The sequence below is a fragment of the Thunnus maccoyii genome, chromosome 24 (assembly GCF_910596095.1).
Source record: "Thunnus maccoyii chromosome 24, fThuMac1.1, whole genome shotgun sequence".
In the NCBI taxonomy this organism is placed as follows: domain Eukaryota; kingdom Metazoa; phylum Chordata; class Actinopteri; order Scombriformes; family Scombridae; genus Thunnus; species Thunnus maccoyii.
The window spans coordinates 7,916,889-7,933,671 of NC_056556.1; the positions used below are offsets into that span (position 1 = coordinate 7,916,889).

Consider the following 16,783-nt stretch of genomic DNA (forward strand, 5'->3'; position numbering starts at 1 on the left):
AGAAGCACCTGATTCAGCTGCATTTAGCTGGAAGATGCCTGTTTCAGACCTAGCACTTCATTTGTGCCCAGAGGCTTTCAGGGCAAAAGAAATCACCATCATCTTTATATCTGGTGTCTCGAAGGCCAGCCCGCTGGTGGATTTAACTTCAAAATAACTCCAGACTTTTTAACAGCGAGGTGAACAGCTCTGTGCTTCAATCCAGGATAAAATGAGCAGTCATATCGAGAGAAGTCTGTCTGTTGGTCTCCAGACAGAATGAAGTAGACAGTGTAGCTCAATGAAAGAGGTGAGAGAAGGAGGAGAGATGAATAGGTAATTACATTTTTTCACTGGTGGCATCCCTGCTGGTTTGTGATTCATTTTGGGGAAATCCTGGTATATTTTTATAATACAGTAAATATGTTTTTTTTTTTCAACATACATGTCACAAGTTTGTTGTTGTGGTTACATGTGTACAAGATATAATACATGGCCAAAAGTATGTGGACAACAGAACAAAGTATGTGATAAACACAGGCATCGATCTACTGTTTGACAGCAGCTACTCTTCTGGGAAAGCTTTCCACGAGATTTTAAAACCTCGCTGCAGAGATCTGCTCCCATTCAACCAGAAGAGTGTTCAAGGCTTTCAACAAATTATTGCCAAAAAGTTGGAGACAGTCTCTAAAATATCATTTTATACTTCAGCATACAGGTTTCTCTTAACTGAAAATACAGCTCCAGATATGTGAAAAGTGGTGTCTACATACTTTTGGACATATGGTGTACATTGTTTGGCCCAAAGAGGGCACTCTGTAGAGCCCGCAACATGCATTACCTTTACACTACTGGTCTAATTTAAATGAAACGTGGAGGATGATGCATCTTGTAAATGTTCGACCTAAAGTGGTGCATATGGAGTCGCACGTCACATGTCACACGCACTTGTAGAGGTTTAGTTTCTGGAAACACTTGACCTTACTGCACTCATTTGTTTCAGGTCCATTGGCTTCCTTTCTTTGTCATGGTTGCCTGCTCCCACCGACGACAGCGTTAACAAACGCGGCGTGAGGTGTCTTCATCCATGTGGAACCCGCATGGAGCCCACTTTCACTGTTTACACAAATCCGACCTTTATGCTAATTACTTTTATGATGATAAAGAGACCAAGACGAGGAGAAGGAGAGGGAGAAACAACTCTCCCCGCCCCTGCAAACAAACACACATGCACACACACACACAAACACACACGCGCTCCCCCTTTCTTTATGCTGATCACAGCTTTCACAATTAGACAAACTGTGATAACGCCGTTTATGCAGCGGGGAGATCCATAGCAATTATGCTTGGAGGGCATTTCTCCTCCGGCGCAGGGTGTCGGATGTTGCTTCCCCTTCACACAGACGTCTACTAACTATACACTAATACACACACGCTGTTCAATTCACAACTCCTCTTGGGAGGTGAGTAGGGCAAGGGTGCGTCCTCGATTCCCCGTTGGTCCGTGTTTAGTGATGCCACAGAGACAATGAAACAAAGGGAATTCATCATAAAAAAGAAAGAAAAGTGCAAAAACAATGAATATCCAAAGTATGTGTATAGAAGCAGGGCAGTTTTCAGGGAGATATGGTAGTGTTATCATGTCCATATATACATAGATTGATGTTTTCAAAGATATTTTGAAGAAAAACTCCTTAAACAGCATCTAAGCTAAGCATATGCTGTCAGATTGCTACAGGAACCAAAGCTCGTTTTCCAATTGCGAGCAAGGCAAGTGGGTTACTGATGAACGAATGAGAGCTGGTGTGTTATTTTCTTCAGCTCCCTCAGTCTGGAGTACGCATTACCTTCTTATTCACACCAGAACTGCTTCGCAATTTGAGGAAAACAAACACTGTGGGTTCTGAAGACAACATCATTTCTATTTTATGACTGTGCCTCGCCAGCTATTCCCTGACTGAAGTTAACTTTTCAGCTGCGTGACACTCGGTAAGGTGAAGCACACTCCTTGCCCCCTCCCACATGTGCGTCTGACTCAGTGTTTTGTGCAAAATCAATGTTTCATCCGGAAAAAGGGGAAGGAGGGGGGGGGGATTTTTGTTTTTCAGGATGTTGTCAGGATGAAGTAACTGATTGCGTGATTTGTTGATTCGTGAAACAGTCGATGAAAACATGACTTTTTGATTAATGATGTACTTGAGAGAAACATAAAAACATAACTCCCCTACATACACAGTTGTCAGTATTTATCCATCTGGACACTAGTTAGTGCATCCAGTGTTTCTGCCCACTAATCCACCATCCCCAAGGGCCTCGCTTGATGAAGATCGACGCATCACGCCGCCCCTCCCCACCGCCGTCCCTCAATACACACACACACACCTCGCTCTCCTCTTCATCCACTGCCTTGGTGCGTAGTCACGCCTGGTGCAGCATGAGCTTTTTGTGTGTTGGAGGAAAGAGAAGATAGACTCTTTTGATCACAGGATGCATCCTGCCTGCTGTTCCTCCTGCATCCCGCATCAACAGCCGAGGCAGTTGTTTCTCTGAAGGACACAAGATTAGAAGTTTGCATTGAAATAATGTGGTGAAGAGTAGCAGTGGTGCCTTGAGGGTGATGGATGGGCAAATCATTTATTTACACATGAGCAGGGTTCTACTGTCAGTCAGTTTTAGATTTTCCACAAACTTTTTTTTTTTTTCCATATTTAGCAGGACTAAAACTTGGTGCCATTTTCTAATACGGCTTAGAGAACTTTTCAAGTTACCAGGTTGTAAAAACCAGTGGCTTTTTAATAGCTCATAAATCATTAAAAGTCCCCCTCCACTCAAAAATGTGTTTTGCTTATTGTTACATGGTTTGGATGTTTGAGCTTCACTGTGCAGAATGATTTATGTGCAGAATTTGACACTAGAAGGATGTTTTCACACTCATCTGATGAAGGCGGAAAGTTTCTCTGTGCTCACCAAAAATCTGACTTTAAGGGGCGGGCCTACGAGCAGGATTTGTGACATCACAACGAGGTTGGAAGCCAATCGTGGGCCATTATTCAGCTTACACAAGTGTACAGTACACATACACTGAGAACGGACATTTTGTGTCCAGCAGTTAAACTTTTGAAATGGAAAATATTTGTGTATTCATAGATTCTGGATTTTTTTAATGAGGAAGAAGGAGGAGGTGTCATTTTAAGGATTTTAATGAGGTAATTGGACTTTTGTGTGGAAAAACCAAATTAGACACACATTATTCTTCCAAGCAGAGTATTTTTATATATCTTCAAACATGTCTGGAGGGGATCTTTAATTAATTAATCATTCATAACAATAAGTTTAAGCTTACTAAGTAGGCTTTACTACAAGGTAGCAACCAAAACCTTGAAGGAAAATTTTGTTTTACTGCAACTTGGGCCTTATTTTAATAGTTTTGACTATCCCTACCATATTGATATTACTAATAACATGCAGCAGTCGGATGATCAAACAAGTTTTAAACAGCCAAACTTATTTGGAAGAGGACATGAAAGCAAACTGGAATTGTCATCATTAATCACAGTTCACAGACCAGCTTCATCCATCCTTTGAATGCACACACTTTTCTTTTGCATTGCATTACATTACATTACTTTTGCCAACGTTATAGTTGAACTCACTTTCAGTTTTACTTCCAATTTAAGCGGCTAAGATAATCTTACATAACAGGTTTTTTTTCATGTTTTTTTTTTTTTATAGTAGCAATGTACCAATGTTCTCATATCTTAGCAATACTTTGGTGAGTGCAACATCTTCACTGACAGTAATGATGGCCCAAACTACAAAAGTAAAGGCACGGAGTACAGTAAATTGTAATAAAGCAGAAATTTCCCCTGTCAGAACCTTTGCCCTGAGGAAATTTCCTATCCAATTTGTGCCCCTTTTTCCATATTGGATGAACCTAGAGTAGTTCTCTTAACAATATTTGTGTCCACAATACATAATCTGCATTTAAGGATTCCACGTGTCTGTCCCCTCTGTTGCTGTGTTTAGCAGCTGCTCGGGTGCCCATTCCCCTGCTTCCTCCCCCTATAATTCTCGGGCCGGCTGTCTCAGATTGATGCTGAGTGCATCGCTCCCAGATGTGGTTATTCGTGCCTCCGCCGTTATTCTGTTTGGGAAACTGTGTTCGTATTGATAGAGGCTCCATCTGCACGCTGCCTAATAAATGCTAAGAGTATAGAGGGAGTCAATCTCTGTCTGCGTTTGCATCTGTTAAAGTAACACTAGAATGGACCCTCTATATTTTGATAAGATCAATAGAGACCTCTTTCATCTCTCCTCACTTATCTGGCTGCACAAAAAAAACAAAACACAGATCTCTTTCTCTCTCTCTTGTTTTCTCTTTCACTCTCACACTCTCTCTTTCATTGCCGTCCAGCGCATTGATGTTACAGATATGAAAACCTATCCAGCAACAATCCCCCTGATCTCCTGGCTGATATATCACAAGCAATGCCTCTCTCGTCTGATTCCAGCAGCAATAAAACACAATATTCTTCTTAACATGCCTACAGACACTGCAGTTTTTCTCCCTTCATATATTTGACAGATAAAACAAATCTTTATTCTCATAAAGTGTGCACTAAAAAAGAATGAGTTTTTCCCCGCAATTTCTCCTCAGTGGCTGCAGAGTACACAGTGCCATCTAATGAAGGTTCTGTATATTTTCTGAAATGAATGTGCCTGACTAACCACGTACACTGCTCACTTAAATCCACAGTTACCCTATCCAATTTGCTGAAAAACATGCACCTAACCAACCATTCAGTGCACATTACCACCTGACCAGGGAGCTGTGCATGCTCTGAAATCATCACACTTGACCAGACAATGAAAAGCACCATCTGACCGGCATTGTTCTTATTTTTTCCTGAGTAGGATCAAGTAAATGGGATATGTCTAATACCCAGTGACTCTGTAAGTCCTTTGAGCTTGCCAGGATCCCTTCTCCAATGCCTTTAGATGCAGGAAAAATCTCAATAGCCTTAACTAATGAAGCATCAATCTCTCCAGAAAACAATGCTCCAGGAAATTCTGTTTTTTTTTTTTTTTTTTTGCGGGACTGCCTAATTGGACAGAGACCTGCTGGTCAGAGCCTCGCAGTGGGTTTCATTCCAGTGACGGGCGGGAGGCTCCATGACTGAATCCAGATCCTCTTCCCTTCCTAATCACCAGCTAAAGGAGAGTGGAAATTTGCCCTCTGGCGGGAAATAAGACCAAAGTACCTGCCATGCCTTCGTTAGCTGTCTTTCTGTGCCCGGGCTGATGAAATCGAGGTCTGAATGTACTAATGAGAAATCAATGAGTGCACGGCAAGAACCCCGAGGCTCCCCTGCTCCTGCGGTGTCATTCTTTTATTCCCCGCACACACGCCCTCTCTGTTCCTGTCTTTCTCACTTTATCTCGCTTTCCCCTTTCACTTTCGCCTTCACTGCGTGGCGGCTTTTTGTCATATTTCTCAGAATTTACTTTATTGCGATAAACATCATATGTCTTCCTTTGAAATAAAGATCAGAGTGGCTTATTTACTTTACTGGCCTATTTCTGCTGCAGAAATCCAGAGCTTTGAGGGAGTGTCTGTGTGTGTGTATGTGTGTGATGGAAGTGGTGTTTCAACCATGCGTAAATGCTCCAAATGTCTGAGCATGGCTGTGATGGCGATCCTGCTATCTGCACCCTGCACTGTATCTGTAAACTAACAGATATGTTTTTTGAAAGAAAATTGCTTTCACCGAAACAAATCACCCAACTGACAGGAGGGGACTGTCGAAAGAAAAATTCCTTTTTGAAATGCTGTTATTTAGCGCAGGAGGCCCGCATGTGTTATGCTCTGTCATAAACTGCAGCCAACTTCCAGTTTTGTTTCCTTTTCTGTTATCAGAATGTGTAAAAACACTCCAGAAAGTAGTCATTTGATGGATTTCAGTCTCTTTCTGTAACAACTGTGGAGAAAAATAGCCGCGGGTTGTCTAACAATTTCGATACCTACACTGCATTTACAGCTCATACTGCAACACCATCTGTGAGTTTCACTCTTGAGGGATATTAATTATGAATACTATGACACTGACATGATGATCACTCTTTTTTTTGTTGTTGTCTGTTCTCCTCTAGGTAAGCCATGCATCCCCTCTCTTCCTCCTCCCTCTGAATGCAGCTGCAGAAGGTGCCCCTGCAATAGTCATGAGTAATGTATGGCTTATTTATTGTGATTCATCCTAATTATGTATGAGCATCATATGGTAAATCTGGTTTATGCCATAATTCATGAAACACTATGGGTTATTCATTGTGTTTATGGTCTCACATAGTTGATTGGAATGCAAATTCAATCATTACTTGCTGAGTGAGAGATAAAAAGGGGAAAAAAGGCAGTGGGCGGGTGTAATAGTTACTGATTTGTTGACTGCAAACAATCCCCTTGCATGCTTAAATATGGTTTATTTGCAGATTTTGGTGCATTTGCATTTCTGAAATCATTTTCTGTGTTTCTTCAAGAAAGTACAAAGTGGTAAACTATTGGTATCGCTCTTTAATAACTTTAAATGTAGGTTATGTCACACATTGTTCGCCTTTTAAAACATTCCTAAAATGTGCTATGACTTGAAACAATGCAAACAAGTCTGTACTGTACTTTTTTTTTTTAACTGTTTCAGTAGTATAGTTACACATTAATGCATCAATATTAACAATCCAATTATGTATATGTAATGATATAACATTTAAAGTGGCATTTTCTCAGCAGAACCTTTGATGCTTAAAGGGGCTATATGTAAGAATTTTAGTTTTAAAATATTCAAAAATTAACTAAAAGTATCAAAAGAATGTGAAGAAATGACAGTTTTGACGTCATATTAAAGACATCTGTGTATTGTGTTGCAGAGATATCTACTGAAGTTAGCACACTAACCAGCTGGCCCCGTCTGTCTTGTCTCGTTTGTACATTAAAAGGCAATAGTGAGTCACTGTAGCATCCACTCAGTCCAACATGAGAGGATGAATGCCCTTGGGGCAGCGCTACTTCCTCTTTCAGGTTAGATTTATTCAAGCAAACGTTAGCTCAGTGTTAGTACTGAATTGATATTGCTATCATAGTTAGTCAAAGTCCTAGTTACTTAGTTTGCTAGCTAACAGATCACTGATGATATTGATTCGATGCTAAGGTAGTGTAAAGTAACGGACATCCCGACCTTCTGGTGATATGCTGCCCACAGTTGGTTTGGAGTGTGAAGTATGAATTAAACAGGTGGCCAGTTCTTACATATAGCACCTTTTAAGCACACTTTGCTCATAACACTTATACTTTCACTTTCAAATGATAGATTTAACCTGTAATGGAGTATTTTTACATTGTAGCACTGGTACTTTTACTTAAGGAAAGGATCTCAGCTCTTCTTCCACCACTGGTCCTTTTAACGCAGGTCTAGATCCTTCATTTTGACGTGGCACAATGGAAAATCAACCCGAAACATCAGCTGTCAGAATCATGACAGAATAGTGACGAACCTGCTAATTGTCCCAAAAGAATCTGTTTCTTTCGAGAACATTTTTTGCCTGCCAAACATTTCTCAAATGGCAATCATTCCCACAATGCTGTGATAGTGTGCCAGTCAAAAACATACACTTTACATGACAATTGCGGGCACCTTTCTGTGCAGCGCAGATAACAGTGAGGAAATGAACTGACCCCCATCCTCCCTGTGTTTCCATCAGCAATTAATTAATACCTGCCAAACATTTGAACCTCTCAGCTGCTTTTCATTTTTGTCTAATTACGGAGCCGTTTGACTCTATAGATGTTTGCATGTGTGCACACCCACGCACAGTTTTGCATCCTCTCTTTCTCTCACTTGCATACACTCTCACACACACACACAGAGAAAAAGCTGCTCTGTGGTGGATTTTGAGGTGATTAGCTGTGCGGCATTAAGCGGTAGCCTTGGCTGGCCCTCCTGATGTCGCAGTCAAAGCGGGGTCACTGTGGCCCGGGTTACACCAAGGCCGCCATCAATACACTATTAAACCCATTTGCTCCTCTTCGATCTATTTTGATGTGGGCTTCATTGGCCTGTTCTCTATAACAGTAAAGATCATACCCGCGAGAGTCAAGTCCTCAGTGGCGACAGTCGTTTACATATTTCTTTTGAAAGGTGGATATTCACTGCACCATTTGTGGAGTTAATGAGGCTCTAAGTCGCTGTCAAAGTCAAATTTTCAGCCAGATTTCTCTCCTCTCACACTGAACTTTTAAATTTATGAGGGATCACCAAATGAGGGCTTAAAGAGAGTAAGATTCAGTTTAAGATCTTGCTGTAATATTTGTGCAACTATTTTTCATTTACCTGATTATCATTTCTTACTATTTAAACTCTCAAGAATAGTTCAAATCAGGCCAAGCTATCATGTTGACTTAAAAGGAGTCTGTTAACACCAGCACGCTGTGTACTGCTGAACAGAATATTTAATGCATGCACTGACTTTACTACTAGTCTGAAAAAACACTATTGCTCTCAGGTATATTGATGGAAAATGTAACCTAGAGCTTGTGGCAGACTAGTATGCCTCGCGCTTGAGTGACTTCTTCTGTATTGAGTATCAGTGCACATTGTGTTTTCTTTTTGCCTCTGGGCACTCAGGGCTCTAAACAACGTCGACCTTATAACTCCCTCAAGCACTGCAGACTAAAAAAGGTGTTATACGCAGTCATGGAAGTTCATAGGATGGATTGTCATAGAATTCTGTACAGACATTCACATTCCCCAGAGGGTTAACACTAATGGTTTTGATGATCCCCTGACTTTACCTCTAGCACCATCAGCAGGTTTCTGGTTTGCAGTGAAATGCTTTGACCAAAGTATTGAATGGAATGCCTAAAATTTGTTACAGATAATGTATCCATGGTCGTCACAGGATGAATCCTACTGACTTGACCCCTGACCTTACCTTGAGTGCCACCAGCAGGTGAATGTTTTCACTTATTCTGGGAAATATCTCAATTTATACAAGGATTGGCACAACATTTGGTGCCGACATTCACTGTTCCCAGATGATATGCCCCAACTTTGCCATGTTTTAGGTATACATTTTTTAGCCATGCTATCAGCATGACTCTATGGATGGCGATGCTTGTCTGTTGGTTGGTCCACCACTTTGGTCCAGATTGAAATATCTCAATAACTATTGAATGGATTGCCATAACATTTATGTACAGGCATTGACGGTTCCCAGTTGATGCGTCCCAATGAGCTTGGTGATGCCATGACTTCCTGTAGTGCCACCATGAGGTTCGTTTTCCTGGTTTTTAGGGAATTATTGGATGGATAACTATGAAATTTGGTTTAGACATACCTGGCCCTCTCTGGATGAATTGTAAAAACTTTGGTGATTCTTTAACTTTTTATCTAGCACCATCATCAAGTTAAAACTTCACTCTGATTTATGACTTAATACTTGTGGAACTAGTGATGCTCCCATCAGCATCAGCTATACTTTGTGTTTAGTTCTAAACACTAAACACGAAGTACAAGTAGAAGGGATAGTGTGTTCTTATAGGAGATTAACAAATATTTGAATTCTAAAAGAAACTAAAGACTGTTATCTGGCTCATAGATGAAAATTTAATGATGCCTGTAGAGAGTTCATTAACTCTCAAATTCAAGGAGTTCTAATATTTTATTTCCAAACTAGAAATGACACTCTTGCTGTGTGACAATGAAATTATCTAAGGCACAAGGAGTTCTTTAATATTTGATTTCTTTGGAACTTTGTATCTGTCTTTCTTCCTCTCTCTGGCTGTGCGAGACAGTCGGAAAGCGTTTAGTAATACAGACTGAACTTGCAAAGGTCATTGGATTTGTTATTTCAAACCAGAAATCCAATAGTAACCCTTTTTTTAAAAAATGTGGCCAGAAATATTCTAGACAGCCTCCCTCCAAACTTCAAATCATACAGTGAATTTCAATGCTTCACAAACAGTTCAGAGGGGCAGACAGAGGATGCAGCAGAGGAGAAAGGATATAAAAAAAGGCCAAAAGGAGAAAATTGATTTCAAGTCCATGCTTCAGGTGTAGCTCAGGATGGACAGATAGCATTTTAATACGGTGTAGCTGATGCCAGTGAAGCTAATGTTGAACTTGAGTTTAAAAGTGGATTTTTATGCTTTGGTGCAAAATGAAGATGTCATTAGAGAAGGTGCTTTTACAGGACAGTTTACCAAGTATGGCCTGTGAAGCTGTGATTAAACTGGTCCCAGTGGTCGGAATAGCAGTTCATTTAACAAAATTGATTCTTGTGGACTGTAATGAATCAATTAAGGGCTTATTCCTTTGGTTCACCTTTGAGAAAATGATTGTTGTTTCAGGAGTAGTCAACCAGAACTGAAATGACTCTTTTCCAAAACTGTTTAATCTAATTCAATTTCATTTCCACAAAAAAAAATCATATTTCTGAACAAAAATAACAATGGATTTCTGAATTAACCCATCCCATAGATCTTTCTTCAGGACTTCTTGAAGAATTAAGGAATGACTCTATTGGGAAAACCCCACTGTGCTGATACAAAACCCTCCTTCTTACCAAAACAACACAGTTCAGTATGAGAGTGTACTCAGTAGAGTCAGGGTCTTGCCCCTGTCCTAATATCCAGTCCCATATTGATTTATTTGTTAAATCTTATAGATAAATGCTTTAAAGTGGCAATCCCATGATTTTATATTGCACCTCTATAAAGTTAGGGGACTCATGAGAGAAAGACCTTTTAAATAATCGTTAACGTCAAAGCAGCAGAGCCTTGGATATCTGGACTTTTAATCTCAAGCAGGTCCTCAAAATACTGGATCCTATATTTCAATATGCGATTCACAGCATCTTTTATAAGACTCTCCTTGCCTGATAAATGCCCAAATCTTTTGAACTTATGCCCCCATTTCGTAATACAGGCTTTCTGGTAATAAAAATAACCTAAAATAACCCTGATTACATCATGAGACCAGAGGCACAGGGGTTATGATACAGCTGTTTTTTACAAGAAGAATATTAGTTTTTGGGATGAGTAAACTGAACTTGATGTGTAAAATCAGCAGAGCGCTCCTTTAACGATGTAGCTTGCAAGCACCTTTTGCTGGTGTTTGAATTGCTTTAACTCGCACAAATTCCTCAAAGGAAAAAAAGAAAAAGAGAAAATTAAAAATCCTGTTTGCTTTGGCAAGAGTGCATTTGGCAAAAACATCTCACACATAACTGAATCAAGTGAAGAAACTGCGTGTCAACAGTTTTTTGAGCAGCTGTTTGCCGATTCTCTTTGAGCCCAGATTGACCCTTCATGAAGTTTCAAAACCAGGAACATAAGTGGTGTTTTCACAGTATGTTACCCCCTAGCTACCATGTTAAAGTCTAAGAGACGTCCCCTGTGACTCTGCAACTTCAAGCCATGTCTAGAAATCAAACACATCGAGGAGCGAGCTCACATGTTCTGCCACCCGGCAGTCTCACAAAAATCAAGAGAGGCAGGGTTCAGAGCAAGGGAAATATACTTCCTGTCTTTGCCAGTTTTCAGCATGGTATACATTAATTCAAAGTCAAAGAGGGGAAGCGGTGGAATTAAAGCACCGGCATCCCCTAAGGACAATAAAGAATTGAGGTGTTAGGGAAGAGGGGGAGAGAGACCGTGGAAAGAGAACAAGGGTGATGAAGTAAAAAGGAGGGAAAAGTAATACAGAGGTGGAAATCTTTTACTATGCTCATTCTCTTCTGTAAGGCGGCTCCCATGGCAGAGAGACAAAGAGGGCATGTGTGGAATAGCTGATGAGCCCCCCGCTGCTATTGCACAGACAGACAATGACTCCTCCATATTGCCCAGAAAGGCTGTAAAAACGCTGGTCATCAGTTCAGAGATGACGGCGGTGAACTTTTGGCCCTGCCATGACCAATGGGCTGGAGTGGGCCCACACTGAGCTGAGACGGACCACCTTAAATCAACTTTCTAGGGATCAAAGACACAGATTTTGCTGCTGGCTGTTCAGGGTGTGCAGAGATAATGGTGGATTGGAGTTTGGTGACTGTTGCTGAGTTTTCACACAAGTTAGCTTAGAAAAGACTAAACGAAACTCATTATTGCATCTCATTTTCAACATAAATTTTGCTTTAAATTCTACTTTGTCCAATTTATCAATCACTTTCAGTAGATAAACAGTCTGAAAGTCATCCTGAAATGTCTTTGGCTTTTCAGTGCAACTTTTGTGGTTGAATGTGCCAGACTGGATCCTTACCTGACACAGTATATTGTTATGCAAGTCTCCCAAAATTAATAACACAATAAGTTTTTGGCATTGCCCTCTAAAACCATTACAGATGATGATGGAAAAACTATTCGTATTACTGTTTTCTGATCTGTTTTATGGTGTTATATGGTTAAAAAATACAATCCCCTCAGTCATTTATTTCATTGTTTTTATAGGGACACTTACAGTATATAGCAGGGTCTAATGCTACATACAACCTAGTTTGCATTGCTCGTCACTACTAGGCTTTTACGTGCTATGTTAGCCAATTAAATATATTAAAGTGTACATTCGTGGTAAATTATTTGGAACATCAGTGCCACATGTCTGCGGTTTATCTTGTGATTGTCGCACCAAAAGATGTGCAGTGTTTTCTTCAAACTCACTTATGTATCAGTTAAACTCTTGGTAAGAGAAAGTTTTGTGGCGCTACTGTATAGCAGTATTATTTTTTTGTCACTTTGACATACAGAGTGATTCATAATTTATTACTCATGGTTAGTTAATTAGTCCTAAATACTGTAGGTGAAGAGTCCTCGGAGGCAGGCCTTTATTATGACTGGCTGTAGAGGGAAAACTTTTTTTTTTCTCTTGACTGTTTTTGCAGCATTTCAAAAGTTAAGGTGAAATTTGCATACCGTCAGAGTGCGATAAAGTCAATGTGAGTCTTGGGAGGTCTTAGTAATGGTTGCCTCTCCTCTCTTCTGCTCTCTTCCTGCTTTGACATCGCTTCCCAGCGGAGCTCCACCAGGTCCACTCATAAAAGAACAAGTGTGCCTGTCCATATCTTTGACAGCCACACAGGCTGAACAAAGACACGCAAACATGCACGCACACATTCCGGCGTACACTTGTCATAGTAGTCTCACTTGATGCAATCCCTTGATACAACTCACAGATAACCGTGAAAAGTGTTTTACTCAACCCCTTAAAATACACACACACACACACACACACCTGACACACAGGAAGACCAAGCATATTATATCAGCCCTCTCTAGAGTCAAATCCACTTGAGGCTATCTGAATGAAAGTCCAAGAGGCCCAAAAATAAACTGTTTAATGTGCCAGGAAGCAGAGCCTCTTCATATGTAGGCCTGTGTATTGCTATTTAAAATGTTTGGCTCTGGACCAATAACGATGAGTGACCGCGGAGTGGCTTTGGGCTGTGTTTGTGCAGTAACTTAACATCTACAGTCCTGGGAGATTGGGGGGAAGAAGGGGATGAGGGAAGGGAGGAATGTGGCGCATCATCCATGCCCTGCCCTCTCTCTCTTTCCCATCCTTCCTTCCATCCCTCCCTTTGTCTCCACAGGCGAACTGCAAAGTGATGATCTCCCTCTTTTTCTTTTCCCCCCACCTTCTCCCTCCCTCTGTCTCAGCCTCCTCCGCTCCCCAGCAGCCGAGGCATTCACGCGCCACATAATTGCTCCCTTTCTCTCCCAGCCCCTCTCTCTTGCAAGGTCACTCCTCTCCCATTGTGTTACCTCCCAAGTCACTCTCAAAAGGCTCATTCGGATCAGTTATGGGGCTTTTGTAAATATTTAGTGCGGGCATTTGCTGCGCACCACATCATTTTCACTTGCTATATAATTCACCGGAGAATTACCAGGCAGTCGGATCGCGTCCTTGATGCAGAGATGCAGCGGGGGCTGTGCATGTCCATCACCTCGGTCACAATAAATACATAAATACAATACATTACTCTTTGGTGGATAGACATTTATTTCAAATGATAGAATTACATACATATGTGTTTTTTGCAAGGTCACTTTGTTATTTTTATTTAAAAAATACTTAATCACTGTCGTAAATAGTAATTACAGTTGTTTAGTTCAGTGGTTCTCAAACTTTTTCAAGTCAAGGACCTTGAAACTGATAAGACGTTGTCCCAGGGACCCCATCTGATTAGATTTTTGCTTTTAGATGTTTCATTAGAGAAAGTGTATGAAACACAGCCAAAATAGTCATACATTCTGTCATGTTACTTATGGATGGAATTATAGTGAAAATAAATTACTCCCCTTTATGCTGGGGACCCCTGGAAAAGTGGAGTCCCTGGACTCCAATTTGGGACTCACTGATTTAGTCTGTCAGTATCAATATATAGAATGGTATTTAAAGGTACCCTGTGGAATTAAAGGTACCCTGTGGAGTTTTCTTGTAAACAAAAAGTTATACATTTTGTGTTTCCTTGAAGCCTAATAAACACGTTGAATGTTTTTCCGTCTTCATAGAACGTTTGCTGAGCCAAACATTTGAAATCTGCTTTGTTTACATCCATGTTTGCTAGCTAGCTGGTCTTCTTGATCTCTGCATTTGTTGGCGCATTGCTAAATTTCTTGACACTCTTAAAAATATTGGTCCATAGTGCTACTATTGGTAAAAAAAAAAACTCCACAGGGTTGTACCTTGAAAAGCCCTCTATAGAGCCAGTGTTTGGTTTGTCCATTCTGGGCTACTGTAGAAACATGGCGGTGCAAAATGGCGGCCTCTGTGGAAGAGGAACTGCTCCCTATCTAGATATAAAGGACGCATTCTAAGGTATCGAAAACACAACAATTCTTATTTTCAGGTGATTATACACTGATTAAAACATACTTGAATGAATATTATATTCCATTTCTGCCAAGTCTATTCTGCTGGATGCCACTAAATTCTGCACACTGCACCTTTAAGGCATAAGCTCTTTGTCAACAATTTTGTATATTATTTACAGTAGCATACATACTTTTTGATGACTTTAGTCTTGTGTCTTTGTATGTTATTGCTTGATTCATTTGTCGATTAGTTAATCTAAAGTACTTGCCAAACATTTAATAATCAGTTGATTACCATTAATATAATTTGTCATTCATGAAGCAAAAATGCTAATTATTGTCTTTTACAATGCAAAAATGTCAAATATTTACTGTTAACAGCTTCTCCAGTGTGAGAATTTGCGGCTTCTCTCTGTTTTGTATCATTGTAAATTGAATAAGTTTGAGATTTTGTCATTATCATGCAAATATCCTAATTATGTCATTTACAAAGCAAAAATACTAAGTATCTGCTAGTTCCAGTATCCCAAATGTGAGAATGTGCTACTTTTCTCTTTTGTCATTGTAAATCAATTTGGGTTTAGAACTGTTGGTCAGACTTAAGAAGCCATTTGAAGACTAAATTCTTAATTGACTGATAATCATTAGTTGCAGCCCTAATGTTGTCACTGTTTTTGAAATGCTACTTTTAGACTAAAACAAGGCAGACTGGCCATTTTACTTGCATTCACTGTCTGGATCTACAGTATATGTTGGCTTTAAATAGTCTTTAGTATTACCATCATCATCATCTACAAGCATGATTAAACAACTCATAAACATGTAAAAATGGTAGCTGTAACTGTAATTATGATGTGTTTCTGTAACCGTACAGTAAGAACTTCATTTATTGAAGATTACAGACTTTGCATCGCTGTGTGTGTCCATGCGAGAATTCTAATGTGTGTACTTTGCCATTGGCGTGATACAAGTTCATGGAGGCTCAATAAATGGTGTGGCAAACTGTGTCAAGCGAAGCGCTCTCAGCGAGTGCATGAGATTGGTTGATAGATAGATTTCACACTCTGGTGGCTCACTCTTCATGTTGGCTTCACACCAGCTTTGGTGTTTTGTCAGGGAGCATAACAGGTGATTATTCCACTCGGCTTACACGGGGAGAGGGAGGGAGGCAGTGGTAACGTGGAGGAGGGGGGTATGGGAAGGATAGTGAGAAGAGGATATAAAAGATGTTGGGAAGCAGATATGGAAAACCTGTGGTCCAGAGATGGGAATAACTAGCCTTAAAGGTGACTAATGGTGACATATTTGTCTTTGCATATTTCTTTGGTTAAAGTTGAAGCTTCTGTAGGTGGAGAAGCTTTTATCAATGATCACTTGTGCTCACTACCCAGTTGTTACTACTTTTCTTTTTACAAGATCTTAATAAAGCACATAAAACACACAAACAGAATTTCATAAAGCCCTTGAGAGAAACTCACAAACAAAGCTGAGATGACTGGTCACTGAATTAATATGGTGATTAATTAATAAAGAACCACTCTGATAACCATTTAAATCATTTTTTAAGAAAAAGAAAATACCTCAGATGGGAGAATTTGCTGTTTTTCTCTGGTTTATATCATTTTTAAATGAAAAATCTTTAGAGTTTTGGTTGCAAGGACAGCAACATACATACAATAACAAGCAAAGTAAGGATGTAAACTTGTGCACTGGTTAATTAAAATTCCCATTTTCCACTATTTTTGGACAGTCCATTGACCAACCAAAAATCACATTCCTTTTCCAAACTCCACCTCCTCCTTCATCCGCCGTCACAACCTCACTTCCTGTGAAGCCTCTCGTCTCCACACTTTGCCTCTAACCTCTCGAACCTTCCTGCTCAGTTGCCACTGCAGCCCTGCCACGCCGAGCTTTCGCCTCGAAGCAATTAGTCAGACAACTGTAACC

At 40.2% G+C, this 16,783-nt stretch overlaps 1 protein-coding gene across 9 annotated transcripts in view; it reads left to right on the forward strand.

Moving 5' to 3' along the window:
- Positions 1-16,783, forward strand: part of LOC121892375 (receptor tyrosine-protein kinase erbB-4-like) — a 270,376-nt gene that overhangs the window by 65,184 nt on the left and 188,409 nt on the right. The window contains exon 2 of one of the 9 annotated variants that reach the window (XM_042405407.1): positions 6,133-6,210. The exons of 7 other annotated variants lie outside the window; for them this stretch is intronic. Coding sequence is in view for 1 of the 2 variants with exons in the window: in XM_042405405.1 (XP_042261339.1) it covers positions 6,202-6,205 (4 nt within the window). In the remaining variant the exon portion in view is untranslated. The remainder of the gene's footprint in view (positions 1-6,132; positions 6,211-16,783) is intronic. One more of the 9 variants, XM_042405405.1, reaches the window with a different exon arrangement.